At 48.0% G+C, this 18,608-nt stretch overlaps 1 protein-coding gene across 1 annotated transcript in view; it reads right to left on the reverse strand.

Moving 5' to 3' along the window:
- Positions 1–18,608, reverse strand: part of ADGRB1 (adhesion G protein-coupled receptor B1) — a 232,251-nt gene that overhangs the window by 75,679 nt on the left and 137,964 nt on the right. The window contains exon 17 of the mRNA XM_066623182.1: positions 8,400–8,550. Within this exon, the coding sequence (XP_066479279.1) occupies positions 8,400–8,550 (151 nt within the window). The remainder of the gene's footprint in view (positions 1–8,399; positions 8,551–18,608) is intronic.

The following is an 18,608-nucleotide window of genomic DNA, read 5'->3' on the forward strand; positions in this document are numbered from 1 at the left end:
GGCCAGATGCCATCACCACATCATGCGGCAAGGAGTTCCACAGACCAACCACACGCTGAGTAAAGAAATATTTTCTTTTGTCTGTCCTAACCCTCCCAACACTCAATTTTAGTGGATGTCCCCTGGTTCTGGTGTTATGTGAGAGTGTAAAGAGCATCTCCCTATCCACTCTGTCCATCCCCTGCATAATTTTGTATGTCTCAATCATGTCCCCCCTCAGGTGTCTCTTTTCTAGGCTGAAGAGGCCCAAACGCCGTAGCCTTTCCTCATAAGGAAGGTGCCCCAGCCCAGGAATCATCTTAGTCGCTCTCTTTTGCACCTTTTCCATTTCCACTATGTCCTTTTTGAGATGCGGCGACCAGAACTGGACACAATACTCCAGGTGTGGCCTTACCATAGATTTGTACAACGGCATTATAATATTAGCCGTTTTGTTTTCAATACCTTTTCTAATGATCCCAAGCATAGAATTGGCCTTCTATACTGCTGCCACACATTGGGTCAACACTTTCATCGACCTGTCCACCACCACCCCAAGATCTCTCTCCTGATCTGTCACAGACAGCTCAGAACCCATCAGCCTATATGTGTTTTGATTTTTTGCCCCAATGTGCATGACTTTACACTTACATTGAAATACATCTGACATTTTGCCGCCCATTCTGCCAGTTTGGAGAGATCCTTCTGGAGCTCCTCACAATCATGTCTGGTCTCACCACTTGGAAAAGTTTGGTGTCGTCTGCAAATTTAGCCACCGCACTGCTCACCCCTGTCTCCAGGTCATTTATGAAGAGGTTGAAGAGCACCGGTCCCAGGACAGATCCTTGGGGCACATCGCTTTTCGCCTCTCTCCATTGTGAAAATTTCCCATTGACACCCACTCCCTGTTTCCTGGTCTTCAACCAGGCCCACATGGAGTGAGCTGCAGTAGTCTAGCCTGGATTAATGATCATTTATTTGTTAATATAATGTCTACCTTACCTTTCAAAAAAAAAAAATGAAATTGTGGCAGCTCACAAATATTAGAACAGCAACAAAGAACTATAATGCAACAGAACAAACAGAAAACCCATCACAGAATTAATCAATTTCCAAGAGCTTCAGTACAATCACTTCTAAAATCACCACCCAGAAAAGCTTCTGAAATAAGGCAACTCTTACTGCCCACTTCAAAGTGAGCAAAAAGACCAGGTATATCTTTCTGTAGGAGGATGTCCTAAATGCAGGGCACCACTAACCAAAAGACCCTGTCTTCTATATCCACCTGTTACGGACCCAATGGCAGGGACATGGAGATGCTGCTCATCAGAGAAGCAGAGTTCTCGGGCAGGTTAATATGGGGAAAGGTAGATCCCAAAATACTCTAAACCCTGTTTATTGAGGGATTAACAGGTCAAAGCCACTGCCTCAAATTGAGCTCAGAAAAATTTGTAACTTGTGTAGTTGGCAAAGGGTTGGTGTCTTGTGGTCCACTCTTCCAGTTCCACTCAACACTCCCTTAACCAACTCAAAATTCTGGACTGTATTCAAGGGCATACCCCTGCACTAAAACCATCTGACCTGGAGTGGCTCGGCTGTATCAGTGACTGAGATCAACTCTGGTTTCTGCAGGAAAGGGTGCTGCAGCTTGGGGCATATGGGTGGAAAGAAAAAGAGGACTATCACTGACAGGAGGTGACACAGTGGCTTCCTCCACCCGGCCATACACAAGTTGTGATTAAAAATAAAATGTATAATCTTGATTACATTGCCCTGAACTCCTTGGAAAAAGAGCAAAACATAATCTTTAAGCGTTAATGAAGAGAGCCTACACCTTTGCAGCAACATAAACGCCTTCAGAAGCAACAGCGTACTGTACGAGCATTTTTCCCCCTTGAAGTGGAGATGATATATTGAAGCACAATTGTTTCCAATGAGCTTCAGTAACTTCCTTTCAGATCATACACATTGACAAACAATTATGCGGAGCCAAGAATAGCCTTCCTGGTCATCTACTGCAGCTCGCAGAAAATGGAACAGGAAACTGACTGATGATGAATTCAGTGACAATAAAGGAGATGAGGATGAAAGTTTTGATTGTAGATAGTGATGGCCAAAGCCCCTGGTAGTAACGCTTGGATGTGTGCCCTGCTGCCTACTTAGCACAACTGTATTGAGAAAATGTATTTTAGCAGCAGTATTGAGGATGTGGCACTAATCTGGCAGGCCTGATTTTCAATTCAGATAGTGTACTGTGGCCGGTACAGGTGATTATCCTGAACCCGCCTTCCATCTGATCTGCTTTCCGCCAGTAAAACAGAAAAGGAGCTGGATGTGCAGTTGCTTTTGTGAGCGAGCTGGAGATTGAGAATGGGAATGCGCATCTCCCTGAAAGCCCAGGAAGGTACAGTATCCACACTTGGGTGGGATTCCACCTTGCAGTCCATTTATCGTTGCACTTCCTTAAAGCAAGTTTTGTTCTAGACGTGCAGTGAAGTTTCTATGTACAATCAAGACAGTGAGCAGAAAAGTTTCCAAAGCCCTCCTATTGAATGCCTTCTGGGTGGATTCTGCTGTCTTTTATGGCTTTATTTTGGTATACATTCTATGCTCTGGGCAGCTTTATTTTGAATTATGGTTTATTTTAAAACAAAACACCTGTTCATGCATTTTCTGGGCTCCCTCTGAATACTGGTTGCATTCATACTGAATAATGTGTGTGTGTTCCTAAACTAGAACCTCAGGTCCTTCCTATCCAAAATCTTAAAACAAAAAAAGGAAAAAGTTAGATTCTCATATTGTATGACTTCTCTTATTTACAATCATTGTATGGACATTCCTTTTATAACTGAGACCATTTATACCAATGAGTACTCAGTATTGTATTGGCAACCTTCAGTCTCAAAAGACTATGGTATTGCACTCTGAAAGGTGGTTCTGGCACAGCGTCTAGTGTGGCTGAAAAGGCCAATCTGGGAGTGACAATCCCTTCCACACCGGGAGCAAGTGCAGTCTGTCCCTGGTCTGTCTCCCTGGCTATGGGCCTTCCTTCTTTGCCTCTTAGCCTCAGACTACTCAGATTACTCAGTGCATTTGATGAAAATGAGTGGCATGCAGTGGCATAGCTAGAAGGGGTGCAAAGCATGGAATTTTTCAGGGAGCCTTACTGCAAGTTGCAAGCAGCCCTCCCCCCTTCAGAACCATTCCTGGCAGGGGGGAGCAAAACGGAGATATTTGCCTCCATTTTGTTCCCCCTGCCTTGAATGGCTCTAAAGGGGAGGAGGAGGGGCTGCTTGCACACTGTGGTAAGGCTCCCTGCAAAACATAATGCTTTGCACCCCCTCTAGCTATGCCACTGACCATGGCTGTTACATGCATCATATAACATCTGTGATTTAAAAAAAAAACAACAATCCCAAGTTTATCAAATATAATGAATCAGCTTGCTATCATTGTAACTATGAAGATGAAACTATGTCACTGAAACTATGAAGATTGAAACTATGAAGATGTTACAAATGTCAAATGCTTTTCAACCAGCATCTTCTGAGCATTTTTAAACCACGTGGTGTGTTGAACAGATATTTGGATGTGCTGGAAAGATGCTGATTCAGGGTCTCTGCTCAACAATGGAGTTCACTGGACTAGACCTTGGACTAGACACGACCTTACAGCCTAGCCTATCACACGGGATTGCTCTGAGGCTAAAGTGGGATGAACCCTGTATAAGTTGCTCATAGCATCATCAGTTTCTCCTTCTACCACTGTAACAAGAGCACCAGTTGCAAAGTTTCACCAGTCCAGGCAGACAACCTAAGTGCCACTACTCAGGCCATACACATCGCAACAAGGCAATTTACCAGTGGACGGCCTTGCAATAGTCAGACGTGAGGGGGGCAGGAAGGGGAAGAGGTTTCACAGCCCTAAGCACAATCCTATTTGCTTTAACAGTACCAGCGGAAGCTCACCCATCCCCTGTGCAAGACTGAAGCAGTAAGTCATGAGAACGCACAAAATTTTGAAGTTCAAAGCCCAAGCAAGTAATACTTGAGGTCTAGAATACTGACTAGCACAAACACAGTGGATTGAGTTGTTAGTCCATTCATCCTGGTTCCTCAAAAGCAACTAGTCAATGTATGCCATGTTTAACCACGTATCTAAGTATGAAATAGTAGCACTCCATATTGCTGCGTTGTTGCTTGCAAACTATTTTTCATGCTACCACGTGACCACACAAACTAAACTCTCAATATAGCCCCACTACAGAGATGGCTGTCTCATAATCCACCCAGTTGTGGCTTTCCATAATCCCAGACACCCAGCGCAACCAAACATCCACTATCTGAACAACATTTGATTAAAAACCGAACACATATGAATAGCCAACCCCCAGCAAGAAGCACATAGAGATTCACTGCAAAGAGGCCAGAACTCAATAGTAGCAGGACAAAGAAGAGCCTCCAGGTATACACACGCAGGTTCTTCCACACAAGTGGGAATGCTGCATCATGAGGTTTCCCCTCTCACACACACATAGAGCCTATTCAGCTCTTCCACAGAACGCATGGAGGGCAGGGGTGGGATTAATGGGTGCAACTGTTTGGTGGGTGAATCCCCATCTGAAGGGGAGAGAAGGAGATTTTTCCTAACTCCCTTGGAGTAGAGGTTTCTGTCCTTACTTTACATATACAATAAAAGTATAAAATAAAATGTTTTATTAAAACATTTTGTTTTGTTGTATTTACTTTTCATTCATTTAAATCTTTTTTCTTAAAATTTTGTTCTTATTTTAATTCATTCGGCTGCTCATTTTTTTCCTTCTCAATAAAAGTGTCTCTCTAGCCAAACTTACTTTACTTACAGTGCTGCATCCAGAGAAATAGGGAATTGAAATGTTCACCCCAAAGAGGCAGTTGTGTTGGGGGAGTTCAGGCTGAGCATGGCAAGTTAAACCATTTTTGCCCAGTATTACATATACACAACAGGGATCAGATGTGTATGCCTGTGGGCTGGGTGGAAATGGGTTAAAGGACACTTTGGATTTAAATGAAATAAAGGCAATGGATGGAGGTTCAGAACCACACCCCCTTTCACATCTTTTGTTGCAGGGCACACTCATTTCGGAATAAATGACACCGGGTACTGACAGACCCCATTCGAATCCAATTCAATTCATTTTGACAACGAATGCACATGCCTGCTTATCCCTATGCATTGGTGACAGAGCTGCTGGCAGGCACAAGTTTGTGCACATGACTTGTTTACATTTTACATGTCTAAAGACTTTTTATAATAAGCATGTGCGCACAGTGGAATAGACAGAGAGGGTGCAAAGCACTAAGTTTTGCAGGGAACCCTACCATGGAGTGCAAGTGAACCTTTCCTCCCTTTGGAGCCATTCCAGGTGGGAAGGAGCAAAATGGAGGCATTCATCTCCCTGCATTCACCTCTGTTTTGCTCCCCTACCTGGAATGGCTCCAAAGGGGATGGGGAGGGGCCACTTGCAAAACTTAGTGCTTTGCACCCCTTCTAACTATGCCACTGCATGCACATGTGACTAGAGGTAGGTGCCTTCCTATGGGTATACCTAGGACTCTTTCTCTCGATACTGAGCTAAACAAACGCATCGGTAAAGCAGCTACCACGTTTTCCAGACTCACAAAGAGAGTCTGGTCCAACAAGAAGCTGACGGAACATACCAAGATCCAGGTCTACAGAGCTTGCGTCCTGAGTACACTTCTGTACTGCAGTGAGTCATGGACTCTCCGTTCACAACAGGAGAGGAAACTGAGCGCTTTCCACATGCGCTGCCTCCGACGCATCCTTGGCATCACCTGGCAGGACAAAGTTCCAAACAACACAGTCCTGGAACGTGCTGGAATCCCTAGCATGTATTCACTGCTGAAACAGAGACGCCTGCGTTGGCTCGGTCATGTCATGAGAATGGATGATGGCCGGATCCCAAAGGATCTCCTCTATGGAAACCTCGTGCAAGGAAAGCGCCCTAAAGGTAGACCACAGCTGCGATACAAGGACATCTGCAAGAGGGATCTGAAGGCCTTAGGGATGGACCTCAACAAGTGGGAAACCTTGGCCTCTGAGTGGCCCGCTTGGAGGCAGGCTGTGCAGCATGGCCTTTCCCAGTTTGAAGAGACACTTTGCCAGCAGTCTGAGGCAAAGAGGCAAAGAAGAAAGGCCCATAGCCAGGGAGACAGACCAGGGACAGACTGCACTTGCTCCCGGTGTGGAAGGGATTGTCACTCCCGAATCGGCCTTTTCAGCCACACTAGACGCTGTGCCAGAACCACCTTTCAGAGCGCGATACCATAGTCTTTCGAGACTGAAGGTTGCCAATACAATACCTAGGCTGCAATCCTATACACACTTTCCTGGGAGTAAGCCTCATTGACTACAATGGGACTTACTTCTGAGTAGACATGAATAGGATTGCACCGCTAGTGTTGCAAGTCCTTGGGTAGTGGTTAGAGGAAGTCTGGGTGTGGAAAGAACTGAAGATATGCCCCGGTCCACAGAGAATGTGCTGGGTGTTGGGGAAGGCAACATCTGGCAGAGTTATGGGGTAGCAAATTCTGCAATGGGGGTATACAGAGGGAGCTGAGTTTGGGTGGTCACATGGGAAACATGAACACTTTTGAGTGGAAATATGTGCATTTTATAAGAAGCATAGGATGAGTAAGTAAAGTCAGGAATGGTTACAGTGTAAGACTGGACAGGGGGAAATGGAGCAGGTGAGGAGGTTGCTGTTTCAATTGGGATACCCAGAAATTATGATCAGTTCTGCCAATTGGGAACTTGCCCTGTATTTTCACAACAGGATGGATTCTGAACTATGCCAGGGCTCCACTGCTCTCATCAGGCCATGCGCAACTCAAAGAGGGGTTCTCCCCTCATCAGCTCCTTCCCCCTCTAAAAATGCTGCTTCTCACACGATCTACATCCTAGGTGCACTTTCCCCTCCTTGGAGGGCCAGAGATTTCAGAAGGGTGTGGGGATCTGGGCCTGCCTTGGGCTTAGGCAAGCATAGACAACGCTGCATCTTTAGAGCCACTTCCGTGCTGATGTTTCCATGGCAACTAGTGGACCAAATACATTAGTGTTTCTAATAATAAACGAAACCTTCATCTTGGGAAACCTGCTGTGCCCAGCCCCCCTGCACACTCCCCCCCCCAACTTTCTTCTTTCCCCTCCCTTTCCTGTGATGAACCACTCTTTATCATGGGAGGGAGCGGAACTAGTCCATTAGTGGAAGGGCCTTGCCAGCCCTAAAGCCTGAAATGATGATGGCAGCCAGCCTGGAGTGAACTGTATGGGGTGATCCTGGTTGATGCAGGAATCCAAAGGAGTAACAAAGGCAATGGTAAAACCTGAACAAATGGTTTCAAGGGACAGGCTTCAACAACACTGGATACATTCTGCGATTTCTTTTTGACAAAAGTCCAACCAAAATCAAATGTCAATCTTGTATATCCCGGGCAGGCTGCCCTTTGCCCTAACTTGGATGACCAAACCACAAAAGGCTGCAATCAGGTTTTTCCTGACTTTTGCAGAAGGAGGGATTCTTTCAAAAAACACAAACTGGGGCTCTTTTGACCCCGTTTCAAAGCACGACTAAAGAGGCGTCAAAGTGACCTGAGACAAAGCTCTGCAACACTCAGGAATTGCAAAGGGTGCCCAAGGAGCAGCCCTGGGGGATTAGGAAACAGCAGGCAAGAGATCAGTGCCAGCTGCTGAGAAAGAGTTAAAGCACCAACAACATTCCTAAAAGAATTCTGCTAGGTGGCTGAACCCCCATCCCTGACCCCCCCCCGTCCCTCCCTCCACCTTGCCAGGATTGCTATTGAAATTCACAGTGCAAGGCCCGAGCCCCAACACAATCAAAGCGGCAGACCCCCTTCCCCCAGCTCCTCCATCCATCCCCCCGAAAGCAGGCTACCAGCCAAAACTGCATTTGACATAAGTGGGGAAGGGGGGTCAGATGGGAGTGCACAGTGGTCAGCATGGATGAACAGGCATCTCTGCAGACCGACCTCAATTAAAGACACAACGGTGACATTTCAATGCAGCAACCATCTGGGGCTGGTGGGGTTTTACTCTTACCGTGATCATTATTTAGGTCACAGATTCTCAAAGACACAAATAAATTGCCTGGGATGCTTCTTGTAATGCACAGATATATAAATACACACAGCGATATCCATATATGTGTGTGCCACGGTTGCCCACACAGTATGCCTGCCGACCGTATACAGACACAGACACGCATGCAGGCGTGCACACCCAGCCTGGCAGTCGCCTGTCACACTGAAATGTCACGCGCTGGACCGTTTCCTTTGCTCCTCTCTGCCTCTGCCAAGGGCTCCTTCCTTCAGTGGCTCGGATGCTCTGCTGGCAGCACTTACCATTTCGGTACTGAGCTGGGCTAAGATGGCGAAGGTAGAGATTCTGTCACAGAGGCATTTAGTTCGGAAAGGATCAACCGGGACTGTTCGGCAGCCACGCCAGGACCAGGCACCAAGCTGAGAGGAGGAGAAGGAGGAGGAGGAGGAGGGTCTGTGAAGAGGGAGGAGGGGTGGCACAGAGCAGAGAGAGACAGAGAGAGAAAGAGAGACACACACACAGGGAGGGGGAGAGAGAAAGACAGGAGGGAGAGAAGAAAACAAGCATCACCAACACATTGCCAGAGAAAAAACAGCACGGCAACAGCCAACCCTCTGTGTCCACCAAACACGTGGCCCGACTCCCCCCTCCACTTACAACACCCCTTCAGTGACACATGATGAAACATACACCAAGCCTTCCCACGCATCTGGAGCATCACCCCTGACACCCTGCCACAGAGCGCACACCAGTGCCACTCTTTCCCCCAAACTGAGTTGCAACTTGTGGCTCAGGCAGACCCCCCCCTCTGAAAGCACACACTCTCCTCCTCCTCCAAAACACCCCTCCTGAGTGAACCTCTGACCCACAGTGCCACTCCGCACGTGCAACTCTTGCAAGCTCTCCCTTGCACGCCTGCAACATCCTCCCCAATGACAAACGCGCCCCAGCTGACACACACAAACAGCCCCCAAGTCTGGAGATGAGACTGAGAAGACAGATGCTGCTCTCTCACCTACGCACAGATGACACAAACAATCCCCACGTGCATCTGGAACATCACCCCCTGGCACGCTCCCTTTTTCTTCACCGAGGGATGCGTCCTCATTGCATGACATACTTTCCTACCCACAAGTGCCACGTGTGCAATCCATCCAGCTGAAGACCTTCACTGACACACACACACACACACAAAATCCACATACTCCCTCTTGCTCTCTCCAAGCATCACCATCATTGTCACCACACACATACACTAATATCTCACCATTATTTGCAGGAAGACACTCATGCTTAATGTCAAAATGCCCAGACTCTGACACATCGCCCTTGCCACAAACAATGCCAGGCAGAGACTGCTCTTCCGCCCCCAACACCCCCTTGCTGACACACACACTTACCCAGTCTTCCCACACTCTGAGTGAACAATCTTCCTTCTCTCCCATCCTCACGCACACCCACTCCACAGTCAGAGGGTGTCAAGGGCCACTCCGCATGGCAGGGGCAAGACCCTGGGAGGCTGCAGCCAGTGAGGGTACTGGCACAATTCATTTAACTCATTCTCACATTATGTTTTAGGCACACACTTAAACGACTCAGGTATACATTGAATAAATGTATTATGCGCATGTAATCTCCCCCTCTCCCCCCCCCCCGCACAATATGGCCTTATCGCAGCCAACCCTGAAGTGAGTAGAATATTATAGGTGGGAAGTTCTCTCTCTTACCCAGACAAATACAGAAATTTGCATATTTTTTGCACCCAACTTATCTCAAGGTAACACCTGTTCAGTTACAAATAAAAATAATGACCATTAGCCCCAAACTTCAATCTGACTCACTTGCCTTTCCAAACCCCACCATCCAAATGTGAAAACACTGTAACACTCTCCCCATACACACTCATTTTACACAATGCACCTCAATACCCCACAATTCACACCTCCTGCCTCCGTTAATTCTGCCCCAGTGTAATGTTGGCTCATAAGACCAATATATCCACAATGGTAACTTTTTCAGTTTTGTATGGTGAGGTGGTGTGGTTAACACAGAAGCTGAGAAGGGTGTTGACACTCCCACTTCCTTCTGGGTAGCTACAACAATGGAGAAAGTTGTACCTTTTGAATTTCTGGCTGCTGTGCAACTACTGAAGGCAATTATTAAAGGACACCCAAATTTAAAAAGTGGACACCTTAATCGCCTCTCTCACACAAACGTAGACCCCTTCCTTTGAAACACACAAGGTCATATCTCCCCCCTCTGGACCACTAATCCCAGGCCACTTACGTATGTCTTCTCCCCAAATGATGCCAGCATGTTCCCGTCTAAGATTTTCTCCTATCCGTCAGAAAGCATATTCCCATATTTTCACTCCTTCAACACATTTAGAATTCACTCTCCTGTTGCCAGTTTTCAGGACATCTTGAGTATGATGCAAATACTACACTTACTAAAAATATGTATACATAAATATGAAAGCCTAAATGCACAATGCAGTATGTAAGCAGATTAAAAGGCCCCTAGACAAAGAACAAGGTCTTTGATTCGGGGAGATAATTCTATGAATGCCATCAAGAAAGCTCTTTCTCCAGCCCTTTCGTGACCCACCTCTGAAGACAACCTCAGCGTTCCGCCAGGTCCATTTGGGACCCTTTCTATCCTTCCCCTCATAGTATTTTTTAAACCCCCACAGTTCTCCCCACTCACTCACACAAGCCCTGCTCGCTCAACATGTTCAATGAATGGGTAGCGGGAATACACCTGCTGCCCATGTTCTCTGACATGGATGTGACTTTAGCATTTCTGTGACAGAGCTGAAGACATTCAGGGCTCCTCCATGCAATGGGGAACTTGAGTGATGAAAGATATGAATGAGCTGTACATGAATTGGCTCCTTGCATACAGGAACATCTCCAGCCATTAGGGGGTGGGGCCAGCAGGCATGGTCCCACTTTCCCCCCACATCTTTTCTGGAGATTGGGGGGAGGGGGAAATAAGTGAACAGAGCTATATACCAACACTCCTTCTTGTATATTTCTATCACTCCTATTTTTTTCTTTCTTTCTGCAAATTAGGGAAGATGGCAGGAGCCCATGATTGCATCTCCTGCATTTTTTTTTCTTTTTTAAAAGTTGAATGCAGCTGCTTGGCTCTCCAGTTCAAGCTGAAGCCGTGGTGCTAGGGGAAAGTGAGTTATTCCCCCTCTGTGCCATTGGACAGGACAAGTTTCTGGAGGAAAAATCCATTACGGGGTACAAGCCATGATGCGGTATGTGCAACCTCCTGATATTAGAAATGGGCTATGTCAGAATGCCAGATGCAAGGGAGGGCACCAGGATGAGGTCTCTTGTTATCTGGTGTGCTCCCTGGGGCACTTGGTGGGCCGCTGTGAGATACAGGAAGCTGGACTGGATGGGCCTATGGCCTGCTCCAGTGGGGCTGTTCTTATGTTCTTGACTACAATTCCCAGAAAGCCTTGCAGGTCTCTTGTTATCAGGTGTGCTCCCCAGGGCATTTGGTGGGCCGCTGTGAGATACAGGAAGCTGGACTAGATGGGCCTAAGGCCTGAGCCAGTGGGGCTGTTCTTATGTTTCCTGTTCTTAATTGCCCCCCAGCCACTAGTTGCCTTGCAGGGCAAAACATGTAGGTATCATATGGATAAATCCTCCCTCTCCAAAGCACAGGGCCCTGATTCAAACTGGGAGACCCCTGTGGCTGCATGTAAAACAAAACACAAATGATCCAAAGACCCTGCTCACCCCAGTCTCAATTTATTTGGTTTTGAGAGTGAGCCTGAAATGCATCCAATGTTGCCATACAATTGCAGCCCTAATGGGAAGATCCAGGGGTGAGCAAGATGACTTTCAGGGAAGCTTCCACTGCTGAATTCCTGGTAAGTGTTCTAAGGAACCCCAAGCTTTTCTGGAATTTGCCTGATAACAACTGAGATATGTGACAGGGATACATGTGTTTGGGAAGGTATTGTGCAGATGTGTGAGTGTAAAGGGAGAGAGACTGCAGAGACCAGAATGAAGTACAAGAAAGACTGCAGTTCTGGGGGGCCTGGGACAGCATGACCTGGTGTACTTCCTGACAGTGGCATAGCTAAGGCAGGGTGGGGGGCACATTGCCCTCTGCAGCAGAGTGGGCAGTTTTCCACAGTCTCTGCTGGGGGATTGATAGCACTTACCTGAGGCAGCAAAACTGAGCCATCCTGTCCCCATATAGCTCCAAATGGAGCTGTTTCTGAACATAAGAACATAAGAACAGCCCCACTGGATCAGGCCATAGGCCCATCTAGTCCAGCTTCCTGTATCTCACAGCAGCCCCACCAAACGCCCCAGGGAGCACACCAGTTAACAAGAGACCTGCATCCTGGTGCCCTCCCTTGCATCTGGCGTTCTGACATAGCCCATTTCTAAAATCAGGAGGTTGCGCATACACATCATGGCTTATAACACTTGCCTGCTCACTCAGGCTGGGTTTTTTGCAATTGTGGTTTTACTACACTATACAAGACGATGGCCTTACATCTTAACTTGTTTACCCTCCACTTCAATCTATGTCATAGCATCTCTGTTTACACATATATGTACACAAGGGAAAGCAAGATGTTACTTCTAAAAGCTAATGCCCCAACAAACCAGTGGGCTCGAAGGTGTTAAAGCACTCCCTGTCTCTTTGCAGTCACAGAACACCACAGCCATTCTTATGCAATTGCTTATGCAAAGCATATCAAGAATTGGGGGGGGGGAACACCCGTGTATGAGGACCCTACAAGCAAACCTTTTCCTCCAATGGCATGATGAGAATCCCCCCAACTTTCAGCAAAAGGATCAGGCCATAGGCCCATCTAGTCCAGCTTCCTGTATCTCACAGCAGCCCAGCAAATGCCCCAGGGAGCACACCACATAACAGGAGATCTGCAAGGCCTCCTGGGAATTGTAGTTTAAGAACATAAGAACAGCCCCACTAGATCAGGCCATAGGCCCATCTAGTCCAGCTTCCTGTATCTCACAGCAGCCCAGCAAATGCCCCAGGGAGCACACCAGATAACAAGAGACCTCATCCTGGTGCCCTCCCTTGCATCTGGCATTCTGACATAGCCCATTTCTAAAATCAGGAGGTTGCGCATACACATCATGGCTTGTACCCCATAATGGATTTTTCCTCCAGAAAATTTTCCTCCAGATTCCTCCACCCCTGCTCTAGAACAGCGGTCTCTAAACAGGAGACCGCTGCATGCTGAAAACAGCCTCCCTTGTGCAACAGGAGTTTCCCATTCCACTGGGGAGGCTGCCATTGTCACTGCTGATCTCCCCCAATGTTCGCTCCACCCAGCCATGTCTGCCAGGAAATATGGGAGCAGAGCAGCAGAACCTGCTGGGGCCACAGAATGTGGAAGCGGCTGGACAGCACAAACACTGGAGGAAAACGGCAGCAACAAAGGCAGCCTCCTCTGTGGAATGCCAAGCTCCATTCATGCAGGGGAGAACATAAGACTTCTGGGTCCAGGGCTGTGCATGTGCGAAGGAGGGGGTGAGAGCAGAGGCATGGGGGTGATGCGATGGCATGGAGGTTACCTGATGTGGGTACTTGATGCAACCCCAAACATTCCCCCAGCTATGAAAGAAATAAAATCATACACACAAAAATGAAACTGGAAGTCCTGCACTTCCAGGTTTCATAGCAGCACAAAAGTATAGTAAAGAGGAGAATCATTTGCCTCTTGTTTGATAATCGCAACTTGCGTTGACAGAAGCTTGGAGGGAGGAGGCTGTGGAGATGGTGGTAGCAGACCCCTGGCAATCCGCCACTGATGCAACCTGCATCAGTGTTCTGCGTGGATGGGCTAGCAGAGCTGGAGAAAACCTAGATGTCTCAGCACAATAATCCAGAGAGTGGATATGCTCATCACCTACAACGCAGAACAAAGACCCTGCAAGCTGAGGGCATAAAAAGAGACGTGGACAATGGGCAGCGAGAGACCATGTTCAGTTTCTGAGTGATGCGGAAGGGACAAGAGCGGCTTGGGGGCAGAGGTGGGGAGGGGGTGATTAGTCAAAGCTGATCCTTAAAGCCTTGTTGTCAGGCCTAATCACCTTTGCCATGTTGTAAAGAGGCCAACAAGAGGGAGTAGACTAAGGAGGGGAGAGAGCAATGTTCAACCACGGTCCAGCAGAGAAAGTAGCAGGAAATGGAAAAAAGCAGATTTTGAAGGAGGTGGGAGAAAGGAAGAGGGCCATGAACTGTTCCCCCCCCCCCATCTTCTTCAGGTAGAATGGTACAAAGGTCGAGTTGGCATAAAGATGGAAGTTGGGAGCAGAATGTCCTAAGCATAACAATTTTTCAGCCCCCATGTTTTCCCATACAAGAGTTCAGGATATTATCATATCGTATGTGGTCTCATGATATGATTGACAATGTTCTGTGGGTGGCCACAGACAAAGCGTAAATGTGGTTGAGGGTGAGGAGGAAGCATGAAAGTGGCAAATCTCCCCTATCCCACCCAGCCAGCTCCAAAGCTTCTCTCTCCCAGCCCATTGGAGCCCACCGCTCGCATATTTGCACCCTGGACGACTGTGCCCCCCGGGTCAAATGCATCCCAGTCCTTGGCATCCCTGAACATTCGCGTTCTGTTTGCGTGTGTCCTGGTCATTTGCGTCAGACTATAACTGGGCAACAAACCCCAGGTTATATATGCTAAGCCTCTTATCCCAGCCCTAACCCTAACTTTGCATTACAAAAATAACAAATCAAAAAGTACATCTAACATAAATAGACATATATTGGAAAATGGGACGCAAATGCTCCTATCTCTACATTTCCCAGGTCTCCCAGACATGCTGCACTGCAGTGCGCCAGGTGCTGAAGGGAGAGATGCAGCTTCCCCTTCCTTCTGGTCTCCCATTTGTTGCTGTCACCAGAGCAGCAGTAGCCTGGCAAGGAGGTAGCAGGGATAGGGGAGAGATTTTAGAAGATCATGTGCAAGAAGGAGGCAGTTTCAGTGTTGTTTGAGTAGTGGGGGGGAAGCAGGGATTAGATGCCTTTGCAATCCCAGTTGGGGTCTAAATTCAATCAGATTGCCTCTGATGAAGTTTGAGGATTCCCTTCACTGAGCAGCAAAGCTCATTTATTGAAGGGGGAGGGGAGAAGTAGCTTAGCTTAATATGATACATTCAATCAGAGCCTGGAGGAGCTCAAGGATCATGAAACAGATTTGACAACATTCACGCACACAGGCTCAGGAACATGTGGCGCTCTGAATAAGCAAAAGGGTATCAAGACCCTGACAGTCACAAAACACCATCAACTATTCCCTGAACACCGTGCTATTCCTTGCCCCCACGGACCATGCAGAGCACTGACGGAGCATGTCCTGCGTGCAGTGTGGGGCCAGCCAGATGGCCCAGGGGAGGTCAGTAAAAATCATAGCTCTTGCAGCCTGGCCTCAGATGGGTGTCCTGAGACTTATGCCAGCTGTGGAACTGTCATAAGTATGAGGAGATTCGGGGGGAGGTTCAGGGAAGGGAAACAGGGATAGGATCTTGGCATGTACAGTAGCACAGATACAGGGGGCACAGCCGTAAGTTTTGAAGGGTGCATCAGTGTGCCATGTAAGCTGCCCCTCCTCCTCACCATCAGAGCCATTTCGGGTGGTGATAGTGAAACGGAAGAGACGCCTTCGCTTTCTATCGCCATCCGGAATGACTCCGATGGTGAGGCGGAGGGGCAGCTGGCTCGGCACATTGACGCACTCTACAAAATGTACTGCTGTGTCACCCTGTAGCTATAGGGTCCTCCCCCCACCTGACCAGATCCACCCTCGAACCGCTGCCACCTTATCTGCTCCAGTGGGCAATCTTTGGGGGGGGGGGGAGGATTTCCTTCTGAATCTTTCTGATTCAGCAGGTTTTGGATGGTGGTGGAGGTGAACAGGATGGGGGTCATGCAAGAATGGGAGTGGATTGGGGACAGGATGGGGGTGGATCTTGGCAGCGACTGCTGTACCTTGAGCCCCTGCCCTGGGTCTGGCATGCCCACCGCAGCAGTTCAGACCTACACCAGCAAAGGAGCTGATGTAGTTCTGAGGCATCTCATAGGGGCTGTCTGGACACTCATACAAATGTATGTGTTTTTTTATTTTTTTTACTCACCTTTTCTCACCAGCCTCATCCTGGCTGGTGCACTGACTGGATGGAATGGACACTGCATTGGCAGCCCCTGCGCCATGCACACCAGCATGGAATGTGATCATGCCATAAGAGTATTCTGAGCAATTCTGCATGCTTAAGGATCTCCTCTATGGAGAACTCGTGCAAGGAAAGCGCCCTACAGGCAGACCACAGCTGCGATACAAGGACATCTGCAAGAGGGATCTGAAGGCCTTAGGAGTGGACCTCAACAAGTGGGAAACCCTGGCCTCTGAGCGGCCCGCTTGGAGGCAGGCTGTGCAGCATGGCCTTTCCCACTTTGAAGAGACACTTGGCCAACAGTCTGAGGCTAAGAGGCAAAGAAGGAAGGCCCATAGCCAGGGAGACAGACCAGGGACAGACTGCACTTGCTCCCAGTGCGGAAGGGATTGTCACTCCCGAATCGGCCTTTTCAGCCACACTAGACGCTGTTCCAGAACCACCTTTCAGAGTGCGATACCATAGTCTTTCCAGACTGAAGGTTGCCAACTACCTCTGCATGCTTAGCAACCTCTTTGAGGTGTGCAGTCAAACTATGCCGGAGCCTTAGATTGCAGATTCTCTCCATTTTCATGCAGGCTTTTGCCTCTCAGTCAAACTGGGCAGCTTGGTTCTCCTGCAAAAGGCTGCAGAGCACGGCTTGAAGCTGCCAGGGCCGCAAATGAAAATTGCTTGGGGGAGTTCTTAGAACAAGAATTAACTTTGACTTCATCTCTGAATTAATAATCATCCTGGCAGATGCATCTCAGCCAGATGCTGACCTCAGAGCAGGGAGAAAAGACCCCAGCAGAGCAAAGCTCTTTCTTTCTCTCCTGAATGGTTGTTCCACTTATTCTGAAGCTGAGAGATGCCCTGAATTACATGTTTTCCCAGTGTCCAAGTGATGCTCCTTCAACATGGCAGGTCACCCCAGAAACATCTGAAGAGTCACAACCATCAGGAGACAAAGAGGACAGACTTGTTGGTAGAAGGTGGCTGACTAACCCCTCTTTCCTAGTTAGAGTCTCAGAGCGCAATCCAGAAAACGAGTTGGACTGGCCTAAGTCCCTTGCCACGGCCCAGGAGGGTCATTTGCGCCTTCTCAAGAGTAAGCCTCCGTGCCAGCTTCCTTGGCAAGCCTTGCGTCGGCACGGTTGGGCCGACACAAGGCTCTGGGGTGGGCAGGGAGGAGGCAGGAGGGAGGCGTTCCTGGGTGGGGGGAGGGCGGGTGATGGGCGTCCCCAGGGGTGGGCTGGAGGGGAGCGGGAGGTAAGGCTGGGATCCAGCACTTATGCCCAATCACCATTCCTGGGGAGCTAGGAGCAGCTTCAAACCGCTCTGCTCTCCTCGAACATGCACCACCTCAGGAGGTGGTGCAAGTTTGAGGAGACCTATAGGGGCCAGCGTTCCTTACCTGGAAGTAAGGGGAAAAGTTTCCCCTTACCTCTGACTGAGCCGCTACAAGCCTCTTGACTTCCCTGTTCCTGCGCAGGGTAGGATTGTGTCCTCAGTGGATTTCAAACTGTTCCAGATAACTTTGGAGTTCCTTGGGAGCTTATTATGGATGCCTCAGTGAGAAGAGTAGCAATCAGTTATGATTCCCTGGAAAACAGCTTCTCCACCATGATCAGACTTCCTTTATGGTGTGCAGTTGCAGGAGAATATATTGGCCACTCAGAATTTTCCTCATCCACATTTCTCACCAAATGTTCACATTCCAAATTACCTGGTCATATTTGTGAAATGGAAACCAGCATTCCATTTTCTTCTTTTTTTTCAGTTATACAGGTGGCTTTTTTTTCAATGTGCATGGCCCTTCTTGAAAATGCAAAGTGCTCCAGGTGTATGATCTTGTTGTGCTCCCATCATCTGACCGATATTTTATATTCATCTAATGTGGCCTGGGTGCTGAGGCTATGGCTCACCTTATCTAGTGAGTTCATGGGAAAGGCAAGATTCAAAGCTCGAGGCAGTAATTTGTACAATCACATCAAGATTAGAATCAAGCAAAAAAACCAACATTTGATCAGAATTCTGGTATGCATGCGTGTGTGTGTGTGTGTGTGTGTGTGTGTGAGAGAGAGAGAGAGAGAGAGAGAGAGACGGGGGCAATTTCAGGGAGACTAATGATCTTTTTGAAAGGACTGAACCAGTGGTTCTCACACATTTAGCACCGGGACCCACTTTTTAGAATGAGAATCTATCAGGACCCGCCGGAAGTGATGTCATGACCAGAAGTGACATCATCAAGCAGAAAAATTTTTCACAATCCTAGGCTGCAGTCCTACCCACACTTACCCAGAAGTAAGTCCCATTTACTATCATTGTTAAAAGAATATA

This window comes from Tiliqua scincoides, chromosome 4 (genome assembly GCF_035046505.1).
Source record: "Tiliqua scincoides isolate rTilSci1 chromosome 4, rTilSci1.hap2, whole genome shotgun sequence".
In the NCBI taxonomy this organism is placed as follows: domain Eukaryota; kingdom Metazoa; phylum Chordata; class Lepidosauria; order Squamata; family Scincidae; genus Tiliqua; species Tiliqua scincoides.